The sequence below is a fragment of the Ailuropoda melanoleuca genome, chromosome 13 (assembly GCF_002007445.2).
Source record: "Ailuropoda melanoleuca isolate Jingjing chromosome 13, ASM200744v2, whole genome shotgun sequence".
In the NCBI taxonomy this organism is placed as follows: domain Eukaryota; kingdom Metazoa; phylum Chordata; class Mammalia; order Carnivora; family Ursidae; genus Ailuropoda; species Ailuropoda melanoleuca.
In genome coordinates this window covers 28,624,473-28,637,654 of record NC_048230.1, presented here as the reverse complement: position 1 = coordinate 28,637,654, position 13,182 = coordinate 28,624,473, and the positions used below count along the sequence as shown (strand labels likewise).

At 38.3% G+C, this 13,182-nt stretch overlaps 1 protein-coding gene across 1 annotated transcript in view; it reads left to right on the top strand.

The window, feature by feature from the left end:
• Positions 1-13,182, top strand: part of NSF (N-ethylmaleimide sensitive factor, vesicle fusing ATPase) — a 117,403-nt gene that overhangs the window by 17,339 nt on the left and 86,882 nt on the right. Inside the window, exons 5-7 of the mRNA XM_019809479.2 lie at positions 1,008-1,115; positions 1,600-1,675; positions 4,636-4,791. Coding sequence (XP_019665038.1) covers positions 1,008-1,115; positions 1,600-1,675; positions 4,636-4,791 — 340 coding nt within the window. The remainder of the gene's footprint in view (positions 1-1,007; positions 1,116-1,599; positions 1,676-4,635; positions 4,792-13,182) is intronic.

Below are 13,182 nucleotides of genomic sequence, written 5' to 3'. Positions count from 1 at the left end.
ACACACATTTCGTATTCTTACAGAGCTTACTTTCTAGTTAGGGAAGACCATGCACTGTTAAGTACTTGATGTAAGGAAAATGAGCTGATGTACTAGAGAACCAGCATGGTGCTGCTCAAGATGAGAGGGTCCGGGGAGCTTCCCCAGGATAACAGTCCGCTGATCATTTGGTGACCGCCTGTCCATTGCTTTTTGAGCTATGCTGTTCCTTCTGGATCCCTACACTTTTTGATGAATAATTATGCTCAGATTGCTTACCTAAACGTCATTGTTTTTACCTTTTCCTTTATAAAGTGTTACTACTTTAATAAGGTGCTTTGGTATTTGTAATCATTTCAAACCGAGTAACATCCAGATGTCTATAAACCAATGAGAGAAAAATCCTCCATAATTCAGAGAAGAAATAAATATCTTACCCCAAATCACTGTTCTTAGTGTTGATTCCCATTCGTAGTGGTCAGTAGTGGCAGGGTTGGCAGTCAGCTTTGTCTGCAATAGTTATGGTTACAGCCCAGCCGGTAGAAGAGGACCTAGGTTGTAGAAGGCACTCAGTAAACACTTGGTGAAGGAATGAGCATTCAGAAGCTCTCTGTGAACTTGTATGGCAGGAATTTATATTGGTTGTAGAAACGCATGAATCTTGGAGTCATGGACCCAGGACCCAGGCTTGAATCCTGGCACTGTCGTTGACTGTGACTCTGACTTCCGTTGCTTAGGCCCACTCTGGATCTCAGCTCCCTTACTGGTAAAACTGAGGAAGCCCATCTGTTTCCAAGAGGGTTTGTGAGTATTAAGTATAGGACCTCGGCACATGAAGATACTCAATAAATGTTAGTTGCCTTTCCCTCTTATTACCTGTGTGAGTAGTTTGCTTGTGGAGCAGATTTGAGAGGGATATACAGGAGAAAGCTGCCTTCGCTGCCTTTGGAAAACGCTGGTGATGATTTGAGAATCCAGCCATTATATCATGGAAGTAATTTTTCTCCCCTTATCTCTTTTCTACGTAGCTTGTGTTTAGCTTCAATGAAAAGCTTTTTGGTTTGCTGGTAAAGGACATTGAAGCCATGGATCCTAGCATCCTGAAGGGAGAGCCCGCGACAGGTAAAAGACAGAAGGTATGTTTTAGTTCTAATAATCACTGTGATGCGAGTTGTGCAAATTAATATAACATTCCTAGCCATTCTCTTGCTCAGTGTTTTCTTTTGTATTATGTAGTCTTTCTTTTAAGGTAGTAAGGAGAAAACATTGCTTTTATAACTAATACTATTATCAAAATATAGCATAAATTAAACTTATTTGCAGACTTAATAGTAATTTGAAATTTGTATGTGTACTCGTAATCCTGGTTGAATACAGATCATCTGTATTTATTGTACACAAATAAGAACAGTAAGTCAGGCGTTATCAAAAGATACATGCATTGAAATTAAATAGAAATAGTAGAAGGTAGTTAGGACAAAAATAAATGTAACTTAGATGATAGTTTGGAAGATTTGCTTTGCTCAAAGAGACCTTACTTCCCCTTCATTTTTGGCCTTGCTTTGAGAAGTCCAGAAGTTCACTATTAGACTAACTACTAGTTATTGTCTTTCTGTACAGATTGAAGTAGGACTGGTTGTTGGAAACAGTCAAGTTGCATTTGAAAAAGCAGAAAATTCATCACTTAATCTTATTGGTAAGATTTGCAATTTTTAGAAAAGTCTGAATGAAGTGGGGCTATCTCTGTTACCATATGTGACTCAACTACTGTGATTTTCAAGTCTGGGAGGAGAATAAGGGCACCTCTGTTGAGAAGGCTTATCACAAAATCATGCAGTATTTCATCACTGTCAGATGTGCTGATACAGAAAAAAAGTTTAGGGCACCTGGGTGGCTCAGTCAGTTAATTGTCTGCCTTTAGCTCAGGTCATGATCCCTGGGATCGAGCCCCCCATCAGGCTCCCTGCTTTGTGGGGAGCTTGCTTCTCCCTCTCCCTCTGCCTCCTGCTCCCCCTGCTTGTGCTCACTGTCTCTCTCTGTCAAATAAATAAATTAAATGTTTATTGAAAAAAAGAAAAAAGTTTAAAACCTTCACTAGACCATTATTGTCCAGTAGAAATAGAATATGGACCATACGTGTAATTTTTAATTTTCTAGTAATCACACTAAAAATCAAGAAAAAAATACAGAGTAAAATTAATTTTTAAACTTTTATTTTTATTTTTTTTTAAAGATTTTATTTATTTATTCGACAGAGATAGAGACAGCCAGCGAGAGAGGGAACACAAGCAGGGGGAATGGGAGAGGAAGAAGCAGGCTCACAGCAGAAGAGCCTGATGTGGGGCTCGATCCCAGAACGCTGGGGATCACGCCCTGAGCCGAAGGCAGACGCTTAACCGCTGTGCCACCCAGGCGCCCCTTAATTTTTAAACTTTAAAAAAAAAGATTTTATTTATTATTTGAGAGAGGGAGTGAGCAAATGAGAGAGAGAGAGCACACAAGCAGGGGCAGAGGGAGAGGGAGAAGCCGACTTCCCTGCTGATTAGGGAGCCTGATGTAGAACTCGATCCCAGGACCCTGGGTTTTTTACCTAAACTGAAGGCGGATGCTTAGCCTACTGAGCTACCCATTCGCCCCTAATTTTTAAACTTTTAATTTTGAGATAAGTTCAGGCTTACAGCAGATTTGCATAAATAGTTCAGAGAGGTTCTGTATGTTTCAGCAGCTTCCTTGGAGTTACATCTCAAATAATCATAGTACAGTTACCCAGACTAAGTTAACATAGTTACATTGATACTAACTAAACTACAGATTTTATTTGGGTTTCACTAGTTTTTTTCATTATGTCCTTTCTGTTCTAGGATTGGATTCAGAATCTCACATTACATTTAGTTGTTTAGTTTCCATAGCCTTCTCCGGTCTCTGACAGTTCCTCAGGCTTCCACTGTCTTTATCCACCTTGGTGCATAACAGTTTGTCTGTACGCATGTTGGGAACTGGTCAGTTATTTGTAGACTGCCCCTCACTTGGTGGTGTGTTCAGTGTGATACTAGCATCACTTCTGTTAGTGATTGAGTTAAATGGTGAATGTGCAGGTAAAGAAAGTCTTTCCAACAGATTCTTAGCTCAGTCCTACTCTTGTATGTTAGCCCTGCTTTTATTATAATAAAATAATTCAGATTGGACTCCAAGAAAAGTAACTCACCAGAATGATGATACCATGAACTGTATAGTAATTCTGATTGGGGGTGATTTTCACTATGCTGACGTCTTCCCCAGTAGAAAGTAGCGGGTTGTCATCATTGGTTGCCCACCATTATTTCCAAGGCTATTTACCTTCAAATATGTGACCTTTCTTGATCCATAAATTATCATTCCCTCCTTACTTTTTTTTCTTAATTTTACAATAAAATATTTGTTTCATGAAATATGGATATTCACTCAAAAATAACTCACTCTGAAATTTTTAAATTTGATCCTATTTTCATAATGTTTTATAATTTGTTTTGTTGCTTAACATATTTCAAGCCTCTTCATACACTTCAACAATATAATTTTTAATGACTATATATGTTGTTTTATGGATGTCAGATTTATTAGAATCTCCTATTATTGATCCAGTACATTTCTGAAGTGATTTCTTTGTATTTTATACGCCTTTCATACACCTTTTGTTAAGGTATCTTATCTTAAGGGAGTTGGATGCCTTTCATACAATGTGGGTGTTTCTAAGTCATGCAAAGGTGATTGATGGGCTTTTTTCCATTGATAAATAAAATTGTGTACGGATTTAGCGTGCGGTAAATTTGGCCACAAGAGGGCAGTAGAGTGTAAGAAATATTTTTGATAGCTTCATAAAGGAAACGAGTCCACGAAACCCTAACCATAAAATCACCATCTAGGATAAACTTTTTCTAATGTGAGCTTTTCTTCTCTCATTAAAAGAAAAAAACTGCATCACTTTATTTTTTGTTTATAGTAGAGTACTAAGGCACTTTTATTGTTTGAGGTGGGTAATGTGGTTCTCTTGAGTTACGTTAGGTGGCACTATGACATTTAAGTTAGATACTTTTTATCTGTGAAAATTAGGAACTGTGAATTTTGAAATCATTAAGACTTTGGGATAATTTTAGACTTTTGTGTGCAAGTAGAGGGAAAAACAACTAAGACATCAGACTTAGTGCATCCTTTCAGGCTAAGGGGTTATATACAGTTTATAAACTTAATCTAGATAAATACATGTATTTTTAAATACACTTGCTTCAGGAGCGTTGAGGGATTGCTACATTTCAGTTGCATTTCTAGCAACTAGTGTTGTTTTCATCAGATGTACACATGGTGTTTCCTCTTATCAGGCAAGTTAGTTAACTAGGTTAGGATTAGAGGTTAATAAGACCAAGCTCCATGGATTGACCACAAGTGGACTACCGCATGAGTTTAGACATGTTGGAAATGTTTTGCTGGCCCTAAGTGGGTCCAGACAAAGTAGTTAACATAGCAAAACTTATTCTTCTTATTAGAAAATCAGCTAAGAGTGTGTTCATCTTTGCCTAGGGTAGCTTCTCTTTATTCATTAAGAATGCCCAGCGATTTCTGTCTTTTTTCACCTAGTAATGAAGTTCTTGTTTCACATTTGATTACATTTGTCTGACATAGGCAAAGCTAAAACCAAGGAAAATCGCCAATCTATCATCAATCCTGACTGGAACTTTGAAAAAATGGGAATAGGAGGTCTGGACAAGGAATTTTCAGATATTTTTCGACGAGCATTTGCATCCCGAGTATTTCCGCCAGAGATTGTGGAGCAGATGGGTGAGTTTAAAAAGGAAAATTTGATAAAATCTTGTATTAAAAAAAAAAGAAGAATGCAATGAAATCTCTTTTTAAATAACATTTTGAAATTTTTTTTAGACTTGCCAGTGTATTTTTGTGTTTTAACTTTTTCTTTTAAAAAAATGGTCTAAAAATTTTTTTTGAAGTGTTAGAATTTTTAAAATTACATTTTAGTTTTATAGGGAAAATAGAAATATTTGTGGTTACTTTATCTTAATTTATTTGTTAATTTAAATATGTTTGTGTATGGACATATTTAGAAATTTCGTTTTATTTATTTATTTATGAATGTTTCTCTATAGGGCATATTTAGGAATTTCACCGGACTCTGAAGATTCAGTGTGTGTCTGAGATTTACGCTGCTGAATCATCATCATCTATTAGACTGTGGGCATTGTTCTTATGTTAGCTACTGCTTCTTTTTATTGTGCTGTTGCGTTACCCAATTAGTACATCTTCGTACCTAGTAAATGGATTCTTGGCATGTTTTTCAATTAGATAAGTTTGATCCAAAAAGACAAATGCATGGTATACATGGGACTTTCCATATCGCGTGTAAAGAAATGTGCCGTTCATTTATCATTTTCTTCTTGAAGGTTTATTTAATTTATCTGTGTGTGAAATGGCTTTATTTGCCCCAGTGGAAATGCTGTCATGACTGTTTTCATATCCATATCATATGTTGAATTGGAATGTGAGCAACAGAATATCTGAGAAAGGAATTTATAACCTAACAGCTTCTGGCAGACTATTAGTATAAAAACAGTATCTAAGAAAAACCTGAAGAAATACGAAGATATTACTCCCTTCACCTCCATCATTCTTTATCTGTACGTTGCTACTGGCAGATAAAAGTGTGGTGGAGAAAAGAACTGCTTTCTAGGCACTAAGTGCTTGGTTCTATTAGCCTCCTATTGTTGGTAGCCTTTCTGCCTGGCCGTTCACGCTGATAAATTAGAGGCACAGCACACACCTGTTCTCTGGGTAAAGGTCGAGTTTGGAGTTGGATTAAGAGAAAATGACAGAGACCCTCATCACCTGAGTTTTATACACCTTGAGATGGCAATAACATACTTTTTTATCTGAAAGATAACAAAGGCCAAGTCCATAAAAAACAGAATTTTAATTTGGAACATAGTAAAAAATGTGGTAATTCACTGTCTTGGTAATGTGTATTTTAAAGCACAATAAGTCCATAAAGCTTTTTGATCAAGACATGGAAATGTTGTTTGCATATATTTTGGGTATCAGGAGAGATAAAAGGATGATTTTAAATGTTCTGTTATTCTTATGGCATATTTTTTACTGGCTTTTCAAGACTGAGCTCTGTGCAGAGTCTAATGATTCTGTTTCTTTGAACATGTATATTATCCAGCCAGCAAATAGAAAAGTAATGGCTTCTGTAATAAGCTGTATCTTTTAATTATATTACAAATGTTTTCTCACAGTTTTTAGAAGCTGTCAAGGATTCAGTTTTTCAGATGCACGTTTCCTGTTTGTGCTTATCCAGACCCTGCTCATTAGGGCCTCTGTCTGCAGTTGGGTTGATAATCCCAAAAGGAGCAAAACTCATATTGGTCGATCTGTGACTTTGCCAGCTGTTAGAGGGTTTGGAATTAAATCAAAACAGATCTGGAAGTTTTGAGTGAATTTTAATCTGTTGCTACAACTCATATTGAAATTAAATTATAATAATTTGCTTTTTTGTTATTGTCAACAAGTTTTTTGACTAAGAACCATGGATTTGAATTTTGTTTGTGAGGGCTACTATCCAGAACCTTTTCTGTGGATTTATTTTTTTAATATTTTTACACTAATTGGACAAAAAACGAGTTCTGTTCTTTAAAAAAAATTTTTTTGTCTTTATGGCTTTTTGCCATCAAGATGCATGTTATCAATTTGATTTAAAAGACAAAAAGTATAAAACTACCTTTGCTTTTGAGCTAAATTGAAAGGCATTATTTTCTTTATTCTGAATGAAGATTGTCAGTGTCCTAATGGCTGGGAAATAGTTCTCTTGCAATGCACGTGTCATTCCCTGTTTTCCATTAGAGTCTTCTTTTTTCCTTTGAATTTTGGGGGATTACATGGTAGAATACCTCATTGCAGTCCAAAAACAGTGTGGTTATAAAATTCTCATTAGGCTTTGGTAAAGGTATGTAAAAGTACAGATTGCTACATTTGGATAGAATGTAAAATAACCCTGCATAAGTTCTTTTTATATATACCCTGTGTTTTTTTACCCTGGCAGGTGGGAACAAAATTGTCTGATTTTTTCCTCACTCTTTATGGTTTGGGGATCCGTTTGGACACTGGGTGTGATTGTTTAAATCAATTAAAATGGAAAGAAATAGTGATTAGAGAAGAATAATTTATGTAGGTTATGGGGCTGTTTTGTTTTGTTTTAAGCAGAGAACTTTTTTTACTTTTGGCTTGAGACCAAATCATTGTGTTTACCATGGAGTCTAGAGTTATGTCGACTTTTTAAGTAGGAATCTTAACTAAATGGATCTTTTTGCCTATGTATCAAAGTTGCAAGTTCACAGAGTGATGGATTTAGAGTTCTCTTCTCTCACTGTGTTTATGAGTGATAATTTTGCTTCTAGGTAATATAGTGCTTTCCTTTTGCTTGTAAAACTTCATGTTCCTTTCCATGATTGAGGATGTAGTTTAGAAATGTGCAGAATATTGCTGGTGAGGCATACGAAGACCAAAGGGCTGACCAGAGGCACACCGTGATGCAGGAACATTCGAGGTCAGGTGAGGTCACGCACATGCAGTCCATGTCCCAGGAGCACCTTCTGAGTCCCAGGGTAAAGGTGTGGGCATCACAAAGTGGTGTCTGAACGTCTCGGTGAATAAACTCAGCAGTCCTTGAGTACAGTCAGGTGTCAGCTGGATATACACTTGTGTTCAGACATTTACCACACTTATTCCCTCGCACGTGGTTTTGTGGGTAATGTTGCGAATAATTAATTGATTGAGTCCCTCAGTTCTTGTTGTGGCTCTTTTGCTGGCAAAGATAGAGATTCTGTAAAGAAACTTCATTTTTCAGCATCCCTGGCAATTACCCCTAAGTTGTAAATGCCAGGGCAAAAAAAAAAAAACCCACCAAAAATCCTCTTCAAAGGACAGTGAAATGATTGTTAAAGAATTAACGTCTCTTAATGTAGTTTTAGGACTAGGTTTACATGTAGCCAAGGAAAGGGGCTTTGGCAGAAGTTCCTCATTTTATAGTTGGAAGGAAGAGTGTGCAGACTGAAGGCTTCCAGCCTCACATTGCCTTTTGGTGGCCGTATCCTTCCAGGACATCCAGGCCACCTAGCGGGGAGGAGAGCCTCTGTGATGTCTTGTGCCTCCCTTCTTTGAAACGGACTCTGTTCTTTTTCATCCCCTTTCTCTATGCCTCCCTCTCTAAGCCCATTTTCAACCTGTATTTTTAAGATTTTTTTTTGAAATTCTAGAGGAGAGCAACTCTTTTCTGATACAATAGGTGAAACCGCAGTTACTCGATGGAGTAGAGTGCTTGGAAGATAAGGAGCCTCTCAGTCACATGCAGACATCTTTCACATGCTAAGAACAGTGCAAATAAAATATGGTGGAAGAAAGGGCACTGACGTTTCTGCACGCCATATTTGGGGGAGAGGGAGTTCTTGCTCAGATTAACATAAACACTGACACTCTTAAGATGCATTTTCATACTCCCACTCATGAGGAGAGATTGCAATTTAAATGGGGGTTAAGACATCTAGCCGAACTCCAGGGCTCTGTAAAAGGAACCCTAAGGCTAAAGAGCTTATCTGAAATTTGAAAAAAAGAAAAAAAAAATGAAGCTTTCTGACATTCATCTTTTTTCCTTGTATTAGTCATAACTTGCTTTTCAGCTATATTTTAGGTTTTGAATGCCAACCTGACATCTGTTCAAGTCTGCCTGTAATTTATTAGGAAAGGAAAAGAAAGCAGTTGCTCACTAGTTAGAGATGCAAAACTTCCCCCTTCTGCTTTTCCACCAAGTACTTATAGATGATACTTGGACATGAAGAAGGAATAATTTACTAATTATTAATTCAAACTTCATTTTAGGAAATTTGTAAATTTCTTTTTTAATTAGAAGAAGAAATGGCTTATGACCATGTGATTTCCAGAAATCTCTAGAACAGTATTTAGAGCTAAAGCACACACCCTAAAAAAATACTCTAGGTGCTTTTTTTGTAAGTTGAAATTTTTAACCTTGAATTAATTTTTGCATTGGTTTTAATATTTTAAGTAAAATTTACTTACATTTGAATAGAAGTAATGTAGCTGTGGTCATGTCTCAGAGTCAAACTGTGTGTAAATTCAGTTAGCATTTTTTATTAATAGATAAACTTTTAGAAATAAATCTTTCAAGGAGGGGGAGCTGTCTGTAGAGTCTAAGATTTGCTGGCAACTGCAGGCGAGTTACGGATCAGTCACTAGTCTAAGTTTGAACCTAAACCTCCAGCAGTAAGGAAATAATTAAATAAAGTATGCTACATGCTCTTACCCTTGGTGTGGAATACGGAGAAGCAGGTCTTAAAATGATATAGTTCCCAATGTATAGAGATGTTTTAATAAAAATATATATATAAAACTGAAAGTTAAATGCATTACAGAAGTCTCTATGAACACACATTAGATTGAAAAAACATTGTTTACTTACATGAAAGGGAAGTTGGGATGGGAAATACAGGGAGGTTTTTGTTCTTTTACTCTCTGAACTTCTGCACCTGAATGTTTTACTGTGATCTTGTATTTCTACTTGTGTAGTTAAGAAAACAACCAAAAGGTAATATCACAGGCTCTTTCTCTTTTGTGGTGGCTTCACTGTCAGCACAGCAAGGGAATGCGGGAACAGGTGTGTCCCATGTCCTTCATGAGGTTTCTTTGGAGGGAAAGAGCGCAGGGGTCATGGGACCCCCCCCCCCCGGGCTTTGATGGCAGCCCCTGACAGAGGGGAGTCAGAAGCACATGTCCTTTTCCACTGAGAAGACCAAGTTCCTGATGTGTGAGAAACTACTTCCTCCTATAACTGTTTTGCATTATATTGATGGGTATGAGTAGTTTGTACTCCCTGCAAACCATGAGAACATTTGCATCAGGCCTTTACTCAGCTGTGGAAACCCTAGAGGGGAGAGAGTGGGACCCAGGGACTTGAGGGAGAGCAGAGTATCTCTGATGTGTGAGGAGCTGTGCTTGAATTTGCTCACACCTTTCCACTGAGGAATCCAGCTCCCGTGACTCCTGAAGTAAAGTGGTGGGTGTTTCTTCCCCTCTTACTCCCGTATTTAGGTTGGTGGTGATGGTGTCGATGACAGTGGTAGCTAATACTCCTGTAGTGCCAGGGGCTGTTCTGCATTCCTTACATGTATTAACTTGTTTAATTCTCACAACCACCTTACCAGGTAGACACTGTATCATCCCCATATTATGGAGAAGGAAACTGAGTCCCGAAAGGTTAAGTAACTAGTCCAGGACCTATAGCTAGTATGTGGTGGAGTCGGATTTGAACCCAGGCAGTCTGGCCTCAGAGGCCACACCCTTAACACTTACATTGTTCTTCTCTCATGAAAGCCTATCCTATGTAACCACTAAAATGGGCCTTCTCAGCCCCACTTCTTGGGGCCTCTGAGGTGCTCTTTGAAGGAGCTAGAGCCAAGGGTTTTTCAACTGTGGCATCATAGACATTTTGGGGCCTGATCAGTGTTTGGTGTGAGGCGCCGGCGGGCCTCTGCTCTGCGGGATGTTCAGCAGCATCTCTGGCCTCTATCTGCTAGATGCCAGTGGCACTCACCCCCCCCCTCCAGTGGTGAGAATCAAAAATATCTCCGGACATTGCCAAAATGGCCCTTGGGGGGCAAAATCACCCTTGGTGAGCTAGTACAAACCCCTGGCTTCTCTTTACACATGCAGAAGCTATGGCCCAAGGTCACTAAGCAGGTCACAGGCAGAACTAGGACTAGAACTTGGTTCTTCTGATTCAGGAACCCTTGAAGGAGGAGAGGAGGTGACTTACTAAGTTTGTCCAGCTAGTAAGTGGCCGAGCTGGGGTTGGAAGTAGGATGTCTGGTTCCAGAGTCTGATTTGAGTCTCAGCTGCCTTTCCAGGTACTGGAAAGATGGAGCAAAGAATCAAGGAGTCAAGGAAGCCCTGAAGTTTAGGTCGAAGAATATTTTATGATGAGTCAATAAGTGCCACTTTTGCCTTTCTCCCTTAATTAATTCCCAAAGAAATTTACAAAGTTTTCCGTATAGAAAGGTTCTGAGAACTTAGACATGACAGGTTAGGAGGGTGGGACAGAAGAGAGGAGTTACTGAGACCCTGATGGTCTATAGGTCTGACCTCACCCCCGCCCCCCGCCATTGCCCATATGCAGGTATAAGTAAATGTTCAGAAAATACACTGCAGAAATCGGACTTCTGCATTTAGGTATGAGACAAGACAACTTTCTAAACTGTTTAAACTTTTCCAACCTTTCTGTCTCTGCTAACTAGTTAAACCACCTCCTCCTTCATCTTCCTCTTTGTCATTCTCCTCTTCTTTCCCCCTGCTCCTCCTGTTTCTCTTCCGTCTCCTCCCCCACCCCCTTCACTCTTCCCATTCTTCTTTTTGAGATTAGTGGCATTTTCCAGAATCTCAAATTTTTTCACAGCAGGAAGGTATTGACTAGAAATAATAAAGATCTCTTTATCTGTTTGGGTTTTGAACTTTGAGCAGAGACTGTCCCAATTGAGATTTTTAAATTTTCTAATTTCTGGCAGATTTTCTGGGACTTAAATGTGGCAAAAATCAGTGGACTTCTCTTGGCCTGGAGAAGAAGTATAAGTGCTCAGTGTATGAGAATGAATGAACTCTCTATAACACTAAGGTTTTATAAATAAACTGTCTTTCTAGTAACTGGATATATTCGAATTGTCATGAGCTCAAAGACATGAAGCATTGGTTGTACGACCGTAATGTCTGATACTTAATAAGTCTAGTCCACTTTCTTCTTGTGTTTTTTGGTACCTGTGGTAGCATTAATACAGGAAGGAAGTGATTGCTCTGGGTTGTCCAGCAGCTTTGTCTTAAGTGAACTGTCAACTTAAAGATGGAACATAAATGCTAAAATTAAATAATCATTTAGAAGTTAAACACCATAACCTAATAAGTGATATCAAAAGTCAGTATATGATAAAGTGCCAAATGAGTGGTATAGATGGAAAGTCCAATAGCAATTTTAAGAGAGAGAATCCCTGAGGACTTCATGAAGGAGATGGAGCTTGAATGAGGCCTTGAATGCTGAATGATTTTGGATAGGAGGAGAGAGGATGGTTGTCCATGCCCTGGGAAGAGTGACAGACTCATCAAGGTATAGAATTCACAGCTTAGACCAGTGTAGCAGAGCTGTTGTTGGAAGAAGCAGGAAATCAGATTTAGAAGTTAGGTTGGGGTTGTATGTGAAAAGCTATGAATCAGGAGATGAGGACTTCCTTTTCTTTTTGTAAATACTAAACCTATTTGACCTTCAAGACAGACTCAGGGGCTTCTTCTGTGCTTCCTCTGTACCTTGTATATACTTAGGATGTAGCTCTCTTCTTAATATACTATAATTACTCATTTGCATTACACCCCCAAGGGGGAGTTTCTCAACCTCAGCATTTTTGACATTTTAGGGTGGATAATTCTTTGTTGGGAGAAGGGCCTGGTCCTGTTTGTCGTGGGCTATTTAGCAGCATCTCTGGCCTCTGTCCACTCAATGCCAGTAGTTCCCTGCCTCCTTCCCCCGTGTAGTGATCAAAAGTATTTCGCCTGAATAGCAAAATTGCCCTGCATTGAGAACCATTGCTCTAAGACCTTTAAAGGCACAATCATAGTGTCTTTTTATCCATGTGTTATCAACATCAGGACTGTTTGGAATGTGGTCTACAGACCATTGCTGGACCTTGAACCATTATTACCAGTCCAGGATGAGATAAATATTGAAACTGAGAGTAAGAATTTAGAAACTTTTGTAGCAATTTAACATTAGCACAATGTTTTTTACTGTACTTTACAAAAATATTGATTAGAAACTTATAAGAAAAAAAAAAACTGGACCTTAGCATAGTTTGAGAAGTGTTGCCCTATGTAGATATTTGCTAAATGAATGACATTTTTTAAAAAATATTTTGTTTTTAAGTAATCTCTACACCCAATGTGGGACTCGAACTCACAACCCCAAGATCAAGAGTTGCATGCTCCACCGACTGAGCCAGCCAGGCACCCCTAAATGAATGAAATTTCTGAACAAATGATTATAATGAGGAGTCATTGGAGAATTTTTAATAGTGGGATAAGACAAAGTGAATGATTTAGGGTTGTTAATATGGT